The sequence below is a fragment of the Bacidia gigantensis genome (assembly GCF_019456465.1).
Source record: "Bacidia gigantensis strain McMullin 20006 chromosome Unknown contig_295, whole genome shotgun sequence".
Lineage (NCBI taxonomy): Eukaryota > Fungi > Ascomycota > Lecanoromycetes > Lecanorales > Ramalinaceae > Bacidia > Bacidia gigantensis.
Genome location: NW_025408608.1, coordinates 1,152,623 through 1,168,367, shown reverse-complemented (window position 1 = coordinate 1,168,367; position 15,745 = coordinate 1,152,623). Strand labels below are relative to the sequence as shown.

Sequence of the window (15,745 nt, the reverse complement as noted above, 5' to 3'; positions counted from 1 at the left end):
TCTGAGCTGGCTGTTCGTCCTGTATTACAAAGTGTCTGCTGGCAGCACGACTAATCTAATTGGCTGTTTCCGTCGCTCCTTCTGCAAGGCGTGAATTATCGAGATCGTCCGTGCCCTTTGCTAATCTACACCTACAGTGAGCTCTCACTCTGAGTATCTAACGCTGCAATATAAAGGCTGAAATCGCGCCATGGTCCCTGACAGTACTTTCGCATCCTGCGTTCCGGTACTCGAAGATGCTGCGCTTGATCAGGAAGAGAAGACAGAGAAGATAGAGGTGTTGTTGAAAAATGAGCTCTCGTTGGAAGGCCAGGCTCTCGAAGATGCTGTGTTGAATGTTTTGTGGCGCCATCGAGACAACAAGAATCCTTCCAAATCTGCACCGCTGATTCGTCACCCCGTCGTCAGATCAAGCTCTCCATCTCCATGGCAGCATGTTCCTCGCTCTGGAACGCCGTCAGCCACAGGCTCACCTAGTATTGGAAGAGCAAGCCCAGCTCCTCGTGCAAGCTTCGGAGGTGCTGCTCCTGGGTTTATCAGATCGAAGTCGTTCGGGACAAGCAGTCCTTTTGGGTCACCACGCCCGTCCCCACGCTTAGCCGTGGCAACTCCTATACCACATAGTCCTAGCCTTAGCAATTACGAATTCAGTGTTGGAGGCAGTGAAAAGACCGATTATGGTGACTATGGTAGCGATACAGTCGAGTGGCTTATCAATGATGATTCTGCAAGTAGACCCTCTTCATCTGGAGCAGGGAGTGTATCCGAGGGCGGGCTCAACGCTGCGGCTACTCCTTGGATCCAGCCTCAGGCGAGTGAAATGTCTTCATATGATATGCTCAGATCCGTGATGGGCGACGGAAAGAGCGACGAAGAGATTGAAGCCGCTCTCGAGGCCAACGGATATGATCTCAGTGCCACGATCATGAATCTGATGGGCTCGACCGCAACCTCGCAAGAGCAGAATTACTTTCCTGACAGCGATGGCCAAATACTAATTGGGAAGTCCATGACGCCTAATCCCTCAGGGATGCGTGACGAAACGGAGCAGGGTCGCAGCAATATCATCTGCAAATACTGGCTAGCAAGTGGCAGCTGCTTGCGTGCTGACTGTCGCTTTAGCCACGATCTCAGTAACCACATATGCAAGTAGGTTTCCACAGGTCAAGTTGCTTCAAAGCTAATTTGTAGATATTGGGTCATGGGCAATTGTCTGGCTGGAGACTCCTGCATCTTCTCGCATGATCCTACTCTTTTGATGAATCGCATGAGCTTTGGCGAGGAACCTCTCAGCACACCAAATGTCCAGTCTCATCCGAGTTTCCAAGTACAGGACCAAGACTCATTTCCTACCTTGCAACCTGCAGCACAGCTCCAACATCGTGCAACATCTCCCGGTCAAAGCCATGCCCAACGCTATGGCGTTTCTCCCACTTCCCAAGGTCTTTATGGCTCCCCACGGCGGCATTTCGAGCCTCGGCCTAGCGCAATGAATGGTCTGACATCGTCTTACGGCTCAGGGAGTTCGCGTCCTACGAGCCGACACCGTTCTCCTCATCCAAATCAAATTGTCAACCTCCCGGCTGTAGATGATACGGAAGCGTTTCCGTCCCTTGGGACTTTGGGTCTGAAAGTAGGGAAGAAGCACCATGGTAAGCGGGGAGGACATGGCCACAGTCATGCCAACAAAGAAAACACACCCAATTCTCTAGCGGATGTAGTGCGGATGTCCCCTGGCCCATCTCCTGGGCTTCTTCGGAAAGGTCTCGCAAAAGCGAAAGCAAATACGATTAACTCAGCTGGAGGGGGTTCAATTCCTGCCCCTCAACACGTCCCTTGGCTTGAGACTGGCGCTAAAGCCAACCAAGAATATCTCAAATCCCGTCAAGAAGCTTTCATGCATGGAGCTAAGCGCAACAAGTTCTTGCAGAGGTGCGTATTTGACAGTCTTTTCGGCGGTCAATCTGTTGATTTTGTCCTTACAGTGCAGCACAAGCGTGGAACCGCAATGATGCCCGTGCCGCAAAAGCGCTTTCTCTTCGCGGCCAATCAGAGAATGACCTAATGCGGAAAGCACATAGAGAAGCGGCGCGCCTACTCTACGAAACTCGTAACAAAGACTCAGGCCATTCACCTGAGGTCTACGTTGACCTCCACGGATTACACCCTGATGAAGCTGTCAGCTTTCTGGAAGACAAGCTTGTCGAGCAGCAGCGCACTGGTAAGGTGGTTTATGCCATCACTGGGACGGGGCATCACAGCAAGAACGGAAAGGATAAGGTAGGTAAGGCTGTTCGGACGTGGTTAGGCGAATGGAAGTACGCCTTTCGAGAGTTTGGGGCTGGGGGTGCGGAGGGGTTGGGCGGTATTTTAGGGATTGATCCAGGGAGCTTTGACAGAAGCACGCTTGCTGATAAGGAGAGGGGAGGGACGAACCATGGTGCTGAGGAGGAAATTTTAGGAAGCAAGGTCAAAATCGTGAAGGCGACAGATATTGAAAGTGACGATGGAGAAGGCGGGTGACAAACACTTTTGGCAGAGAAATCAGAGAAACTTCAAACCAGCACTTCTTTCTCTCTGAAAATTTCTCTGCTTCAGCTGACTCCGCCACACCTGGAAAAGCAAAGGGTATCCGCCCAGACTATGTAAGCCTACGAAATCAATCAATGCAACGACCCGAACTATCTCTGTCTCCGCATTTGTCAAGACCAAAATCCCATCATTCGCTGCGTGAAATTCTATACAAAGATCATACCATAGACACACATCAGTAAGCATCATCATCGAACGGACAATCCACGCTCTCGTGCCCATCCCTCTCGCACAGGGCGCACCATTTGCCCGCATCTACAAACCCACTGGCTTTTCCAGGCACCATGCCATTGTCCGTCGGATTCGGCATCCGCCACTTTTCTGCTTGCGGAGGCGGATTAGCTGGCACCGAATTGATCTGTTCGCGGTCCCTGTTTCTTCCGCTATCAGGCGCCGGACTACGTGAAGGAGAGAGAGGTGCAGGGAAATCGTCCGCATTGTGTGCCCGAGCGCTCAAATTGGAATGTGGATGAGCGGTGGCCGAGACACCATTCGTCTGCGGTTGGGTGGAGAGAGGAAGAGGATTGGATGACATGTTCGTGCAATGCAAGATGTCGTGGCCATGTTCTTCGCATATCTCGCACCAGAGCGCCGAGTCTTCGGTCATTGTGGTTGCGGAGCGGTCGTCACCTCCGCTTGACGCTGGAGGGGAGGCGAGCGGTCGGTCACGCCATGACTGCTTGCTTGGGTTAGACTTATGGTTGCTTTGATTCTGATGGTGATTTTGATTATTGGTGGGGATGCTCGTGCGGTCGGAGTAGCCATTGCTGGGGGCGGAGGAAAGCTGGGAACTGTGTTTGCGGAGGCGTTGGATCTCTTGCTCGAGGCGGTCCTCGCGCTCGGTTTTACGGTCAACGAGTTCTTCCAGGTTTTTGTTCTCAAGCCCGAGTTTCTCGTTGATGCGGCGGGCCTCGGAGAGCTGGGCTTCGACTTGAGGATTGGGTTGCTGGTGGCTGTCGTGTTTTGACCGCCGACTTGACCTTGGGCTGCTGGGACTTGTTGCGGAGGCGTCCCTACTTAATGAGTGGATGATGGCTTTGAGACCGTTGATTTCGTTGTCTCGATGTGCGATCTCACGTAGAGAACTGGGGTCTTTGGAGCCGTCCCCAAATCCTCTGCCCGCAGCAGGCTTCTCTCTTTCTCGCCTCAATTCAGCTTTTCCTCGTTCTACTTCACCCCTGAGATGCTCGACCTCCGCTCTAGCTTCGCTTTCACCTCTCCTGGAGTCCTCTAAACCCTCTTCAAGCTCCTCGACATGCTTCTCAAGCATCATCAGCTGTTCCGTCACGCTTTCAATTTCTTCTTCATGACCACGTGTTGAGCTCAGCTGCAGCTCCAAACCAGCTATCCGGTCCTCGTAATGTTTGTTCGTTTCATCGGAGGTTTTCTCAAGAATATCGATGGTGTCTCGGAAATCGGCACGGTGCGAATCGAACTCTCGAGTCAACGCTGCAATCTTCTCGTTCTTCTCGCGCACTAGAGCCCGCAGAGATGGAGTATCAAGGTCTTCTACGCCAGATGCCAGAGAGGATCGGTTGGTGGCCGAACTATGCTTAGGGGTTACGGCTTGCAATTCTGCGACACTGTTTTGCATCTCATCTAGATCCGCAGCATACTTTTCCAATAACTTATCGCGTTCTTGGAGCTGAGATCGCAAGGATCTGAGCTCTTTTTCCTGGTTCGAAGATGGTCTAGAAGCCTTCTGTGAAAGCTTAGCCAGAAGTGCAGAACTGGAGTTGCTGACAGGTGTATTGTCCGACTCCTCATCAAACATTGCTTCGGGGCCGAGTTTGGGTTCGAGACGGGAGGGACTCCGCGACGGCGACAGTGGTCTCGATCCTGTAGGCTTTCTTATTGCAGGCTTCGGGGTCGCTGGCGGTCGCTTCGAGGGATCGCCTGGAGTTTCTCTTGCGCCTCTGACACTGCCTCCGAATCTGTTCGGTGTTGGGCTTGGAACGTGTCGAGGGCCACCGATCATACTCTTGGAAAGACTAGGTTTACCAACGGACGGTCTGGCCAAGGGCGTTGATCCGGCATTCGTAGGCTTTCTCTGAGGTGATTCTGGGCGAGGTAAGGAGGGTCTCTTGGATCTCGCCGTTGGGCTGGGAACCCTACCCGGTCCCACCGACTGGCTCAGTTTTGGTGTGAATCCTAGATTGGAAGCCGGAGTGATTGCTTTTGATGGCCTGCTCTCTGTACCATTCGTAGTAAGGGGTGGAGATGTAGGTGTTTGCGGCGCCTCATGACCCGAGGACAAATTGGGAGCCATTCGTTTGTAGGCCTTGTTTGATGGCAAGAAGATACCTGCACCTTTGACAGAGGTGGTAAAATAGTTGATCCTTTCAGCCCGTCAGCACAGCCAAGTACGCAGTTTTCGTAACCCGACCCACCCGTCGACGTCACCGTCATTCTTTCCTCGTGCCGCATACTCTTTCGCCAATTCTACCCCCGCAAAGAGACCTCTCTTGCCTTTGACTTCTCCAATGAACTGGATTATGCCATGCATGCCCCCGGGAACATCCACAACGTCACCCACTCCAAGATTTTGATTGCCATTTCGATCGTCGCTAACGGTCCTCATCAAAGACGACTTGAGGGAGCTCATCGAAGGCGAAGTGACCCCCTTATGACCTATGTGCGAGACCTGGAAACCGCCCTCGTCGCCAGCAGCAGGATCTCGAATCGCGGCCTGTTGGCTTGTGACAGGGAGGGCGGGCAAGGGAGGCACTGAAGGCGCGCGCGTTGAGGAATGAGATGATAGAGCGGGTGACGACGCGACCTTGATTCTCGTCGAGCCAAGAGACTGGCGCGGACGTCCAAGGGAGGACCGTCGCTGTCGAGTAGATGTTGTTTCCATCTTTAGAATTTAGGTAGATCGCGTGTTTACCTGCGGCCAGCCGCGCAGTTGATTGGCTGATCACTAGGTTCGGCACAGAGAGTCTCGTTCTTTGGACAACCTGTACCAGTATCTTGCCCATCTCTCTCAATGCTCGGCACGGAAAGAAAGGATCACCAATTCATTGTGGAGGGAGGGGAAGGGGAAGGGAAAGCTCATTGGAATGCAAGAATTTGGCTCGTTCTTGGATCATGGCCCTCAATTAACCAACCTGCAACAAAGTGGCGTAAGCATGCATGAACGAACAGCTGCAGGGGGCCAGGACGGTCCATTTGATTCGTCATCTATATTCCTCCCAGTATTGATACCCAAAACCATGCACAATAGAGGCCTCCTAATGTCCTTCCAAGGGCCTTTCGCTTCAGCATTCTCCGCTTTCCCACAACGCACAAAGGCACTAATGCCATCGTATGCTGTAATTTCTCCTTCCTTCAACATCAGTCGACGGTGTGCATGACAACGAGCCATGGCTGTCTTAGCCATCTGGACGAGCGTCTTCCTGACGGCCCAATGGCGCTACCCCCTGACACGCTTCGCAGCCTCCTGTTGCTTGGTCTGGCTGAGTGCTGCTGCACAATCAAGGTATTCGTCATACGCTGTTTCTCCGTGGGCCTAACGGCCACCTAGTAGTTTACTAGTGTCAACACAGAATCGAAGAGGGTAATCAGTACTTGCTCCCTTTTTGGAAGAACGAACATGGGTATGGTTGGAAGAAGAGGGAACCTGCATTGGCCATAGAGCCACGCTTTCTGCCGAGAAAATCTACATGACCCGAAAGAATGTCCAAAGTAAACATTATCACCCACCTTGCTCATGATCAAACAATGTGGAGGCATGCCCATGAACTCGAGAGCAGAGCCACACAGATCAGATATTATTTTATCAAGGTTTAGGAACAAAGATACCCGCACGAAGTAAGGGAAGAGGGATCTAGAATTTTGACTTTTGGTAGCTCTACAGTGTTCACACAGTTCATAGGCATTGAAAGATATGCGGCAGGGCTGGAAGAGCAGCCAAGTAAGGACTTGGAGGTCATCAAAGAATGAAAATCAAGCCTGTAACGATCAAGGAGACTGAAGCTTTGGAGTCTACAGGCATCTTTTGAAAATGGTACGGATTCTAAGACTTAGAAGGAAAAGCCTTATGAATACTCCCAGGTGCAGACGCGTGAAGTAGAATGAGCAAAGTACCTACAAATTTTGCATTGCAAGCACATGAGTATTTGATACCTCTGCCAACAGGTGTATTATGAGGTGACGTATTCAGACCGACAGCCTTGCGATGTTTGCAATTGTCACGCCGATCTCTCGCTGGGGATAAGGTAACGCTCAAACATTCACCTACTTCATTTGACGAGCATCTCACGCATCGTCGACTGAATAGCTCGTCAGGCGTCGCGAATATCGTGTGCTGGTTGAGATGAGCCATTCTACTACTCCGCCGGCAGCATTGACCACGGCCTGTTTATCTTTAGTTTGAGGAATATTCAGATTTCAAGAGTGCACTTGGGTTTCAAGTTATCTTTCTCCCAACGTTGCCGACTCCTTTGCCCACCACACTAACGACAACGTCGCCTTCTGAGCCTTGAGCAGCCTCACGGATGCCCCAGCTGCTGGCGCCGAACGCTTTGAGATCTCGTGCCAAGTCCACAAGAGCCTCGCTGCCAGCGACATCTTTACCAAGCTGAACACGGCCGACATCTTCCGAGCCCATGCTCATTAGAGTCAGTACAACTGGTGCTGCTAGCAAAGAGACACTGCCACCCATCGAGATGGTCTCGAGTAATTGGTAGGCACATTGAGATCCAAGAGCATCAGGTGGTGTTCCACCAGCAGACGGTGAGGCAACATCTGCCGAGTAGAGCGAGCCATTCGATGACTCTGCAACTAAGGAAAGGCCAAAACCTAGCCCGGATTTGCGTCCTTGACCGGACCCAGACGTATCTACAGGTGGCGAATGAGGCGCGGGAGTCACGTCAGAGAATATATAAGTATCCGCTGTGAATGAATTCAATATGGATCTAGCCGCATCAATCATTCGAGCGTTGTTCGATGAAGAGACTCCAGTGCAATACGCAACACCTCGTATCCTTTTTATCTTGCCCGGATTGAGGATATGTATAGTGATAGGTAGGCGAACCTGATGCCCAAAGATCAATTGGACTTCGCCAGCACCCCCTTGACCACCGCGCCCAGCATTTGATCGTCGTAGTATTTTGAGTTCAATGTTATTCATAATACCGAAATGGGCGAACAAGGGCAAGATAGCTGTCCGCACACTGTCCGCCGACACATCGCCTGTTTGCGTCGCAGAGGTGATAACACCTGGACCAGTGAAAAGCACATTCATTGGTGCTTTAGAAAAAGGTGAAAGTAAACATAATGGTATCAAAAAATAGCTGATTCCTCTTGCGCAGACGGCTGGTAATTCATGGCGGATGACTCCTCCACTTGCGCCTGAACCTGGTGCACTGCCAGTGATTAGCCCTGGCTTGTAGACGAGCGTCGTTCCTGTGTAGGATATCTCTATGTGTGAGCCGTTTGTTACTGCTTCGAGCAGACGGAGGAACGAGATTTCATGGGGCGCAAGTCCTGGATTTGACGTGGAATCAGGACGGATTTTGGAAAGATGGACAGGTCGTCCCGTGAGCGTAGCAAGGACAAGACGATGGGCGAGGGACTTTTGCGACGTTAAGCGTAGTATTTTCGCCGGCGGTTCTGCCATACCGTTGAACTGAATGAAGCTCGAGGAGGCCTACACACGACGATGCTCATTGGCTGAATTGGAGGAAACGGAAGAATAATACGATACGGTATTGAAAGGTGCACGGAAAGTCGGATACGTCCGGGAACCGACGGCGTCATCTGCTCCTTGGAGGAAAGATTTCGGCTCTGATATCAATCCAATATGCCACAACGAGCTGGTGCAAGCTCTCATTCATATCACTGCAGCTGTAAAGCATCGGAATGCTTTCAAGTCCATTGAATCTGCCTAAATGGTTCGCAGGTTGCAAGTAGCAACTCGAGGAAGTCTAGCTGATTTAGCCAGGCTCAAGGAGAATTCTCATTTACTCAAGCCTCCCATTAACAATTATTGCGTTTACAACAAAGATGTAACGGTCATGGTATACAATGTCCTCAATTATAAGCTTGCACGATCACGCCCTGACTTACATCTATCTGACCAATAGATCGTCGGCGGTCCAAACGCTAGATCTGATTATCATATCAACGAAACTGCGGAATGGTTCTATCAGTATAAGGGCTCCATGCTCTTGAAAGTCGTCGACGAGGGTGATTTCAAAGATATCCCGATACGCGAGGGCGAGATGTTTCTTCTCCCTCCCAACACGCCTCACAACCCAGTGAGATTTGCAGATACCGTGGGCATCGTTCTGGAACAACCCAGGCCGGTAGAAAGTAAGGACAGGTTAAGGTGGTACTGCCAGAATTGTGGCTCGATTGTGTACGAGGAGTCATTTCACTGTACAGATCTAGGGACCCAGATTAAAGAAGCTGTCAATGGCTTCAAGGCTTCGGAGGAGAAGCGGAAGTGCGATGCATGCGGCGAGCTTGCTGATCTGCTCCCCAAGGACGCGAAGCAACCATGAAGGAGACTATCAGCGTGCCATTCCTGCCTAAGCCTACAGATTTCCAAACCTCGTATTCGTATTTTGAAGCTCAATGTAAGATAAGTACGCTAAGGAAAGCCTCATCTCTGTAATTAACATCCCGTTTTTGACTTCAAATCTTCTGTGCCCCGCCTTTCGTGCTTTCTTTCTTTCCTATCTCCACGTCTTCGTCATAATGTATTCGATGTGAGAAGATCATTGCGCGTTGACCATATGTATCCGTACGATGGTTCTCCACGCATAACGCGTCTACCTTCAGTGTCAATCATCCTACCGTGCCCCACATCTCTGCGATCAGCTTGCAAGGGCCGTTCAACCCCATTCCATGCCCGGACGATTTTGAAAACCTCAACCTTGATATCTTTATGTGTACTTCTGACATATTTGCGAGACTTTGCAAGAATCCGGAAGGCCTAAGTATGCCTCGCAGGCGCTTCGGCGACAAACATCGCCTATTACGAGCGCGAACAAAGACAGCTCCAATACGTTGAAATGCGTCCTTGCTTTTCCTCAAGTGTTTCTCGAAAGCTTCTGGCGATGTATGATCTTTTGAGATGTCCGTAGGATCGCACTTTGATGAGCTTGCGTTCAAGTGGATTTGTTCTTACACTGAAAGAAAAACGAGTTGGATATTGAGACTGGTTGACGAATGCCTGAAAGAGCCCTTTACCCAAGAAGCGTGTCACATCTGCTACCCCGCAAGTATTATATGCCATGTGTTCTTCGTGATCATGAGGTAAATACAGATTTTTTTTTTTGGAAAAGTCCTTTACCAAATAAGAAGCGGTGTCTCATTGCTCCTTTCGAGATGATACGATTATCAATATCCGCTTCTGGACGTTCTTTCTCGTCTGTTGATTTCATCTCTGAGTTTTTGCTGGTCTTACTCTGGTATTGTACTCATGTACCAGCTACCTCCGACTTAGGTATCGCAGATCCTGCACTAAATGGCGAGGCTCGCGGCTACTGCTGCAGTACGATTCCGTGAGAAGAGAAATTGAGCCTTGGACGGCTATTTGCGCAACCGCTGATGCCTCTTTTTTTCATATAAAACATGTGCTCTGTGTAGAGCAGATTCGTGGTTGCGATGCAGAATTCCTCGTGAGCCGAGCAGCAGCAAAACCTTTGCCATCTTCGATGTTAGAGCATGAAGGTCACACGATTGCAACATTTGAGATTTGTCCAGAAGCGCGGTCTCTTGCGCGGTTGTTGGCCCTTGGATTTTCATTCCGTCCAAAGAGTGACAGACACATTTCCAAGCAGGCGATGAATCGATTGTCAGGTTGGCCGCAGATGGCTATGAGCGACTACACCAGGTCCTACCAGCAACAAGGTTTCTGATTCGGGGTGGCTGTCGCTGTGTGAATCTACAGAATGTTTTGGCCTTCGGAGCTGGGAGCAGCCAGATGGTCCGCTGCACAACGCTGCTCGGTCGCAAATGAAGACGCATGGAGAATTGCAGGAAGCAGGCCCGGTGATTCGCCGAGGATGCTGTTGGCGTTTGATAAGGGAGCCGGCATGAAGAATTTTGACGCTAGCTCCAGCGAGACAAGCGAACTTTATGATGGGATGCGGTGTCGCAAAGTTTTTCCCACCTACTTCTTTTCTCTCATTCTTTGCTTTTCATCAACCACAACACAACCACAGCTATTGCCATCTTCAAACTTCTTGTCGTCGCTTCAGGAAATCTATTAGATAGTTCGACAGCAATCAAACAATCAAATTCACGTCTTTGACCGTCACGTCCTTGTAAGTCTCCGATGTATCGTTCTTGGCAAAGCCTAAGGCGCGTCCATGGATATCTGCACATCCCAACATCTTTCTTGTCCATAAATACTACACGTTCATCAGCGTGTCAAATAAGAAGATTTCTCACTTCTCCTGTTGCTTTGATCCCCTCTACACCTGTCGCGTCTTTCAAGGATCTTCCGCGAAGGCTTATCGTCAGACAGTCCAACCTTGTTCCCCCCGTTGCCGTCCACTATGGAGAATCAAGCTCCGGACACAGTACCAACGCCGTCGCAGTCTGAAGGTCACGATACAAAAGAGCAGGTGGAAGGTGCCTCAGATTCACATGCCAGCCCTGACTTGACTGTCGCGTCAAAGACTGCTGGTGCGGAGGCAAGTACCGATGCTGCATCCGAAGGTAAGTTGACCAATGTCTCTTGATGCATCAAAGCATTGTTTTTGATGCCCTCTGTAGCACCTCAAACGAATGGAGACCCAGCGCTAGCCAACTCCGAAACACAAGACGCGACTCAAGAGTCGGCAGAGGCAGATGAGGACACGATCATGAAAGACGCCGGAGAAGCCACCGAAGCGTCAGAAGCAGCGTCGAAATCGATCGCGCCACCAACCGCAAATGGCACGCCGGCTACAAACAAACGAGCAAGCATTGGTGGATCTTCAAAAAAGAAATCTTCAGCAGTGCCGGAACACAAGAGCAAGAAGGTCAACAAGAAGAAGTCGAGACCGCTCACACACCTTGATGCAAACCCTGGCGAATACTTCTTCGCCCGTATGAAAGGACATCCTCCGTGGCCGTCCATAATTTGTGATGAACAAATGTTGCCTCATAGTCTCCTCACAACCCGGCCAGTCACAGCCGCTTTACCAGATGGCACATTTAAGAAAGCCGACTACGCGGACGGGGGAAAGAGAGCCTACGAACGAACTTTCCCCGTAATGTTTTTGTAAGTCCTGCATTGCCAACTAATCTACCATTGCTGACAAGTAATAGGCACACCAATGAATTGTAAGTTCTTCACTCCCTCTACGAACACATCGCTCGAAATAGCCAGCCATGCATCATAGCCTCATTCCTGACGTATGAATCTTTCAGCGCCTGGATACCTAACACAGAGCTTACACCACTTGACCCTGACTCTGACGACGTGAAATCTCCGAATGAAAAGGGTAAAACGAAGACCTTGATTGCTGCTTACAGTAAGGCGGCAGAAGCAAGCACTCTTGATGCTTTCAAGGCTATGCTCACGGATCATCAAAAAGCCCTAGAAGAAGACATAGCCTTACAGGAGGAAAGGGAGGCTAAGAAAGCTGAAAAGGCAAAGAAAACAGCCCGCAAAAGCTCGGATGCGAAGGCAGATGACGATGAGATGGATGTGGATGATGAGGTGGCCGAAAAGCCGAAGTCCAAGAAGCGAAAGAAAGCTGCCGATGAGAGCGATGCAGACGAAAAGGTAAGCTAAACACTGATCCAAACGTTTACGACGCTGATGTGCTAAGCCCGCAAAGACGCCAAAGACGACTACTAAGCTGAAGCTCTCGACCCCCAAACAACCAGTCGAATCTGCCACAAAGAAGAAGGCTTCAAGATCTAAAGCTAAGGCTAATAAGAGTGGAAGCGACGAAGATGCTCAAACGCCAAAGGTTGAAGAGAAGCCGCTGTCACCAACAGAAATGAAGGAAATCAAGGAAAAGAAGGGTCAGTGGATCTATTGCATTGCAAGCAAACAAAGTTAATTTTGACAGTATTGTATTTCCGCCACAAACTCCAGCGAGGATTCTTGTCTCGAGATACTGTACCGAAAGCAGAGGAGATGAAGTCGATGTCGGACTTCCTAAGTGACTTAGAAGCTTTACCAGATCTGGAAGGCAGCATTATACGAACAACAAAAATACACAAAGTGCTCAAACAAATGATTAAGCTGGAAAACATTCCCCTCGAGGAGGAACATAAGTTCAAAGATCGGTCTGCGGCATTGTTGACGATATGGAATGACACCCTTTCCAGCGATGGTCCCCCAGATGAGAAAGGTGAGGAGCGAAGCGAACAGAGAGACGACGCCAAATCAGAGCAAGAAAAAGATGAGGACCCAAAGGAAGCAAAGAAGAATTTCAAGGTACAGGCTACTGCTGAAGAACCAAACCCTACTGTGAATGGAGAATCTAAAGAGACAAAGGAGGAGATGTTGCCCGAGGTAGAGCCAGAGAAAGCAACATCGCGAGTTGCATCTGAAGAAAAGACCGCAGAAAGTACGGCAGCGACTGCGAACGGTGTAAAAGATGCTGATGTGCCGGAGCCGACAGAGACAGAGACAGAAAAGACGAGCGAGCCGACAGTCCAAGAGGTCAAGGGGATTGAAGACCCAGCTGTGCTGAGTGCATCATCTGACGTCACATATCCAGCACCCGCTGAGGCGATGGATACAAGTGCCTAAATCAGTCTCTGGTAATTCGATTGGGACAAGGAAACGCGATCGAGAGGGCATAGGATGCGTGCTCAATGAAGTGGACACGCATCTCCAGAAAAGGCTTTGCGTCTAGTGGTAGGCAAAGCAGATCAGGAGTATGGCAGAGACTTGGTAGTCCCTGTGGCGAAGGAACGCAGGCAATTGAAATATCGTGTACATATTCCTTGAACGTGGATGCGTTCAGATGACGGAAAGTGAAAGATATCTTTGGTATAATCATCCATTATGAACGATGTGCACGAGGATCAGAACAACCAGACAAATTGTCATATCTGTATTTCGAAGAGGTTTAGACCAGGCAGCAGTGTGAGATGGCTAGGTGCAAGAGCCGTTTGAGATGGGGCTTTCGTTCCATGAGTCGCTATATGTCCATAGGGGTATATGCAGATGCACAGATTCAAGCTAAGAATGTCACCATTAGGATATGAATACGATTTCTCAATATTCAAGCAACGTGGGTTTCGCTGTCACCACTGCCTCGACGCATGGCTTTTAGCTGTTCCTTCAGTTGTTTCTCGCGGAGCTCGGTTTCAGTTCGGGAAATTGAACGTATCTGCCAAGTACTTCATTAGCAGTATCCTTCGTACATGCTCGTAATATTATCAAAGGTAAGAGGAAAGCCCGAGCAGCTCTAGCTTTAGAAGAGGTCGTAGAGTACATTTTGCTCAGTAAAATTAACTACCCACCTCTTCATTGGCTTTTGCCCTTACAGAACCGTTCCTGAAGGGGCTGCCTTCAGCCTCAGGAGGAGACACAGATATCTTGCGACGTTTTTCATCAGGCGAAGAGACAGAAGAGGTGTTTCGTCTTCGCCTAGCCGGAGGAGCATAGCGTTCTCTTGAACGACGTCGTTTTTCCGGCCTCCTATGTGCAGGACTCCTACTTCTACTACGGGATACCGATGGGGGTGTCAGCCGATCTCGTCTGCTGCGAGATCCGAAGCCGAGGTTGCGACCTTGAGGCGGTGGAGATGGAGAGCGCCGTGTTCCTTTTCGATAATCAGTACGGTTGGAACTATGTCTATTATTGGATGGTCTTCTTTTTGGCTTTGAGGCTCTAGCTTGACTCAACGAGCCAGAACGAGAGGACGATGAAGATGAATATCTTCGCCGTTTGGGGTGACGACGGTCTTTAGGTGGAGATGACGAGCTTCGGGAAGAGACGGAGTCGGTGCGACCTCGATGGCTGGGTCTAGGGGATAGTGAGCGAGAAGCTTCTGAAGGTGTTGGAGATCTATCTCGACTGTCACTCCGTCTCAGTAATTTACTATACCCATCCACTCGAGGCCTTCGCGAAGGCGGTGTCCGTGATTTGTTCGGTGTATATTGGCGCCTCCGGGGCGGTGCCTCATCTCGAAATCTTCGCCGCGGCGGCGTCCGAGACCGAGAGGATAACGTCTTTGACCTTCGCGGCGGAGGAGATCTTCGCCTTCCGCTATCACTAGGAATATAAGTGTCAACGTCTCGCCTTGGAGGAGCTCGGTAGTCGTCTCGGCCCCATGGGCTACGGCGCCTCGGAGGAGGTGACCTTGAGCTCCTTAGAGGACGTGTAGGAAAATCATAGCGATCCCTACCACCTCGTCCCCGGCCCCGCCCTCCTCGCGAGTCTCTATCACGATGGCGAATTGTGTCAATTTGAGTCTCACGTTGTCGCTCTTGTTCTCTCCGCTGCTGAGCCTCCTCTGCAATCCTCTCTGCTTGAATCTTCGACATTTATGATTAGCAGATGTCTTGCTTGTTGGCTAGGTGGACCAACCTTCTCTTGTATCAGCTCTAGCTTTTTCGCCTCTAGTAGCTCCTTTGGTACACCTTGCGCATTGCTTTGCGCGCTGAGGCATAGCAGCCACAGCTCCTTACAGAATGTGGCAGTCTGCTTGTCAAGGAAGCCGGTGAGTTGGATTTGTAAGACTTTAATGTCGGGCTTGGAAAAGCTAAGTCAGTCGACACCGATAGGAGTTCGTGCATTGCACTCACGAAACGTGAACCTTCAAGCAGGTTGAAGCACAGCTCTATAACGATATCGTCCTCGTTACCCAATATCTCTGAAATCTTACTGGCAATCCATCTGATAGTTGACGTGAGCACAATTCGGTAGCGTCAGGCTGAAGGGCTCACTTTTTCATTACCTCAACATTGATTTTTTTCATGTCAACCTTCTGGGTAAATTCAGGAGGGAACTTGGTAGCTTTTAGTAGCTTAGCATCCACATTACTCGCCATGGCTAAAGTGCCCTTGCTCTACGGCAGGGAGTGATGATATCTGCTTATGTGTATGTACCTCGAGGAGATATTTCGCGGGTACGGGCCGGGTATCAAAAAGCTTCTAGTTCTGGCCCCAGGAGAAAGGGAAGGAAGGCACGAGGGCATGTTCGCACCTGCTTGTTTCGATTGTAGCTACCTAGTAGAAAGGGAAA

General features: G+C 50.2%; 6 protein-coding genes across 6 annotated transcripts; 3 read left to right on the top strand and 3 right to left on the bottom strand.

Moving 5' to 3' along the window:
• Positions 1–190: 190 nt before the first annotated feature.
• On the top strand, positions 191–2,523 carry KY384_008370 (uncharacterized protein; the record flags this gene model as incomplete). Its single annotated transcript, XM_044816859.1, has 4 exons — positions 191–1,005; positions 1,123–1,149; positions 1,192–1,932; positions 1,986–2,523. The coding sequence occupies 4 exons, from the start codon at positions 191–193 to the stop codon at positions 2,521–2,523; spliced, it is 2,121 nt and encodes a 706-aa protein (XP_044666224.1).
• A 244-nt stretch (positions 2,524–2,767) lies between these two features.
• On the bottom strand, positions 2,768–5,449 carry KY384_008369 (uncharacterized protein; the record flags this gene model as incomplete). The annotated part of the gene is made up of 2 exons (XM_044816858.1): positions 2,768–4,931; positions 4,983–5,449. The coding sequence occupies 2 exons, from the start codon at positions 5,447–5,449 to the stop codon at positions 2,768–2,770; spliced, it is 2,631 nt and encodes an 876-aa protein (XP_044666223.1).
• A 1,551-nt stretch (positions 5,450–7,000) lies between these two features.
• Positions 7,001–8,212, bottom strand: KY384_008368 (uncharacterized protein; the record flags this gene model as incomplete). Its single annotated transcript, XM_044816857.1, has 1 exon — positions 7,001–8,212. The coding sequence occupies one exon, from the start codon at positions 8,210–8,212 to the stop codon at positions 7,001–7,003; it is 1,212 nt and encodes a 403-aa protein (XP_044666222.1).
• Positions 8,213–8,454: 242 nt separating this feature from the next.
• BNA1 (3-hydroxyanthranilic acid dioxygenase) lies at positions 8,455–9,098 on the top strand (the record flags this gene model as incomplete). The annotated part of the gene is made up of 3 exons (XM_044816856.1): positions 8,455–8,486; positions 8,537–8,612; positions 8,679–9,098. 3 exons carry the CDS (start codon positions 8,455–8,457, stop codon positions 9,096–9,098), a joined length of 528 nt encoding a protein of 175 aa, XP_044666221.1.
• A 2,004-nt stretch (positions 9,099–11,102) lies between these two features.
• Positions 11,103–13,300, top strand: KY384_008366 (uncharacterized protein; the record flags this gene model as incomplete). The annotated part of the gene is made up of 6 exons (XM_044816855.1): positions 11,103–11,265; positions 11,323–11,812; positions 11,860–11,874; positions 11,962–12,319; positions 12,366–12,564; positions 12,612–13,300. 6 exons carry the CDS (start codon positions 11,103–11,105, stop codon positions 13,298–13,300), a joined length of 1,914 nt encoding a protein of 637 aa, XP_044666220.1.
• A 1,288-nt stretch (positions 13,301–14,588) lies between these two features.
• Positions 14,589–15,551, bottom strand: KY384_008365 (uncharacterized protein; the record flags this gene model as incomplete). The annotated part of the gene is made up of 5 exons (XM_044816854.1): positions 14,589–14,773; positions 14,979–15,036; positions 15,089–15,253; positions 15,307–15,397; positions 15,448–15,551. 5 exons carry the CDS (start codon positions 15,549–15,551, stop codon positions 14,589–14,591), a joined length of 603 nt encoding a protein of 200 aa, XP_044666219.1.
• Between the last annotated feature and the right edge of the window lie 194 nt (positions 15,552–15,745).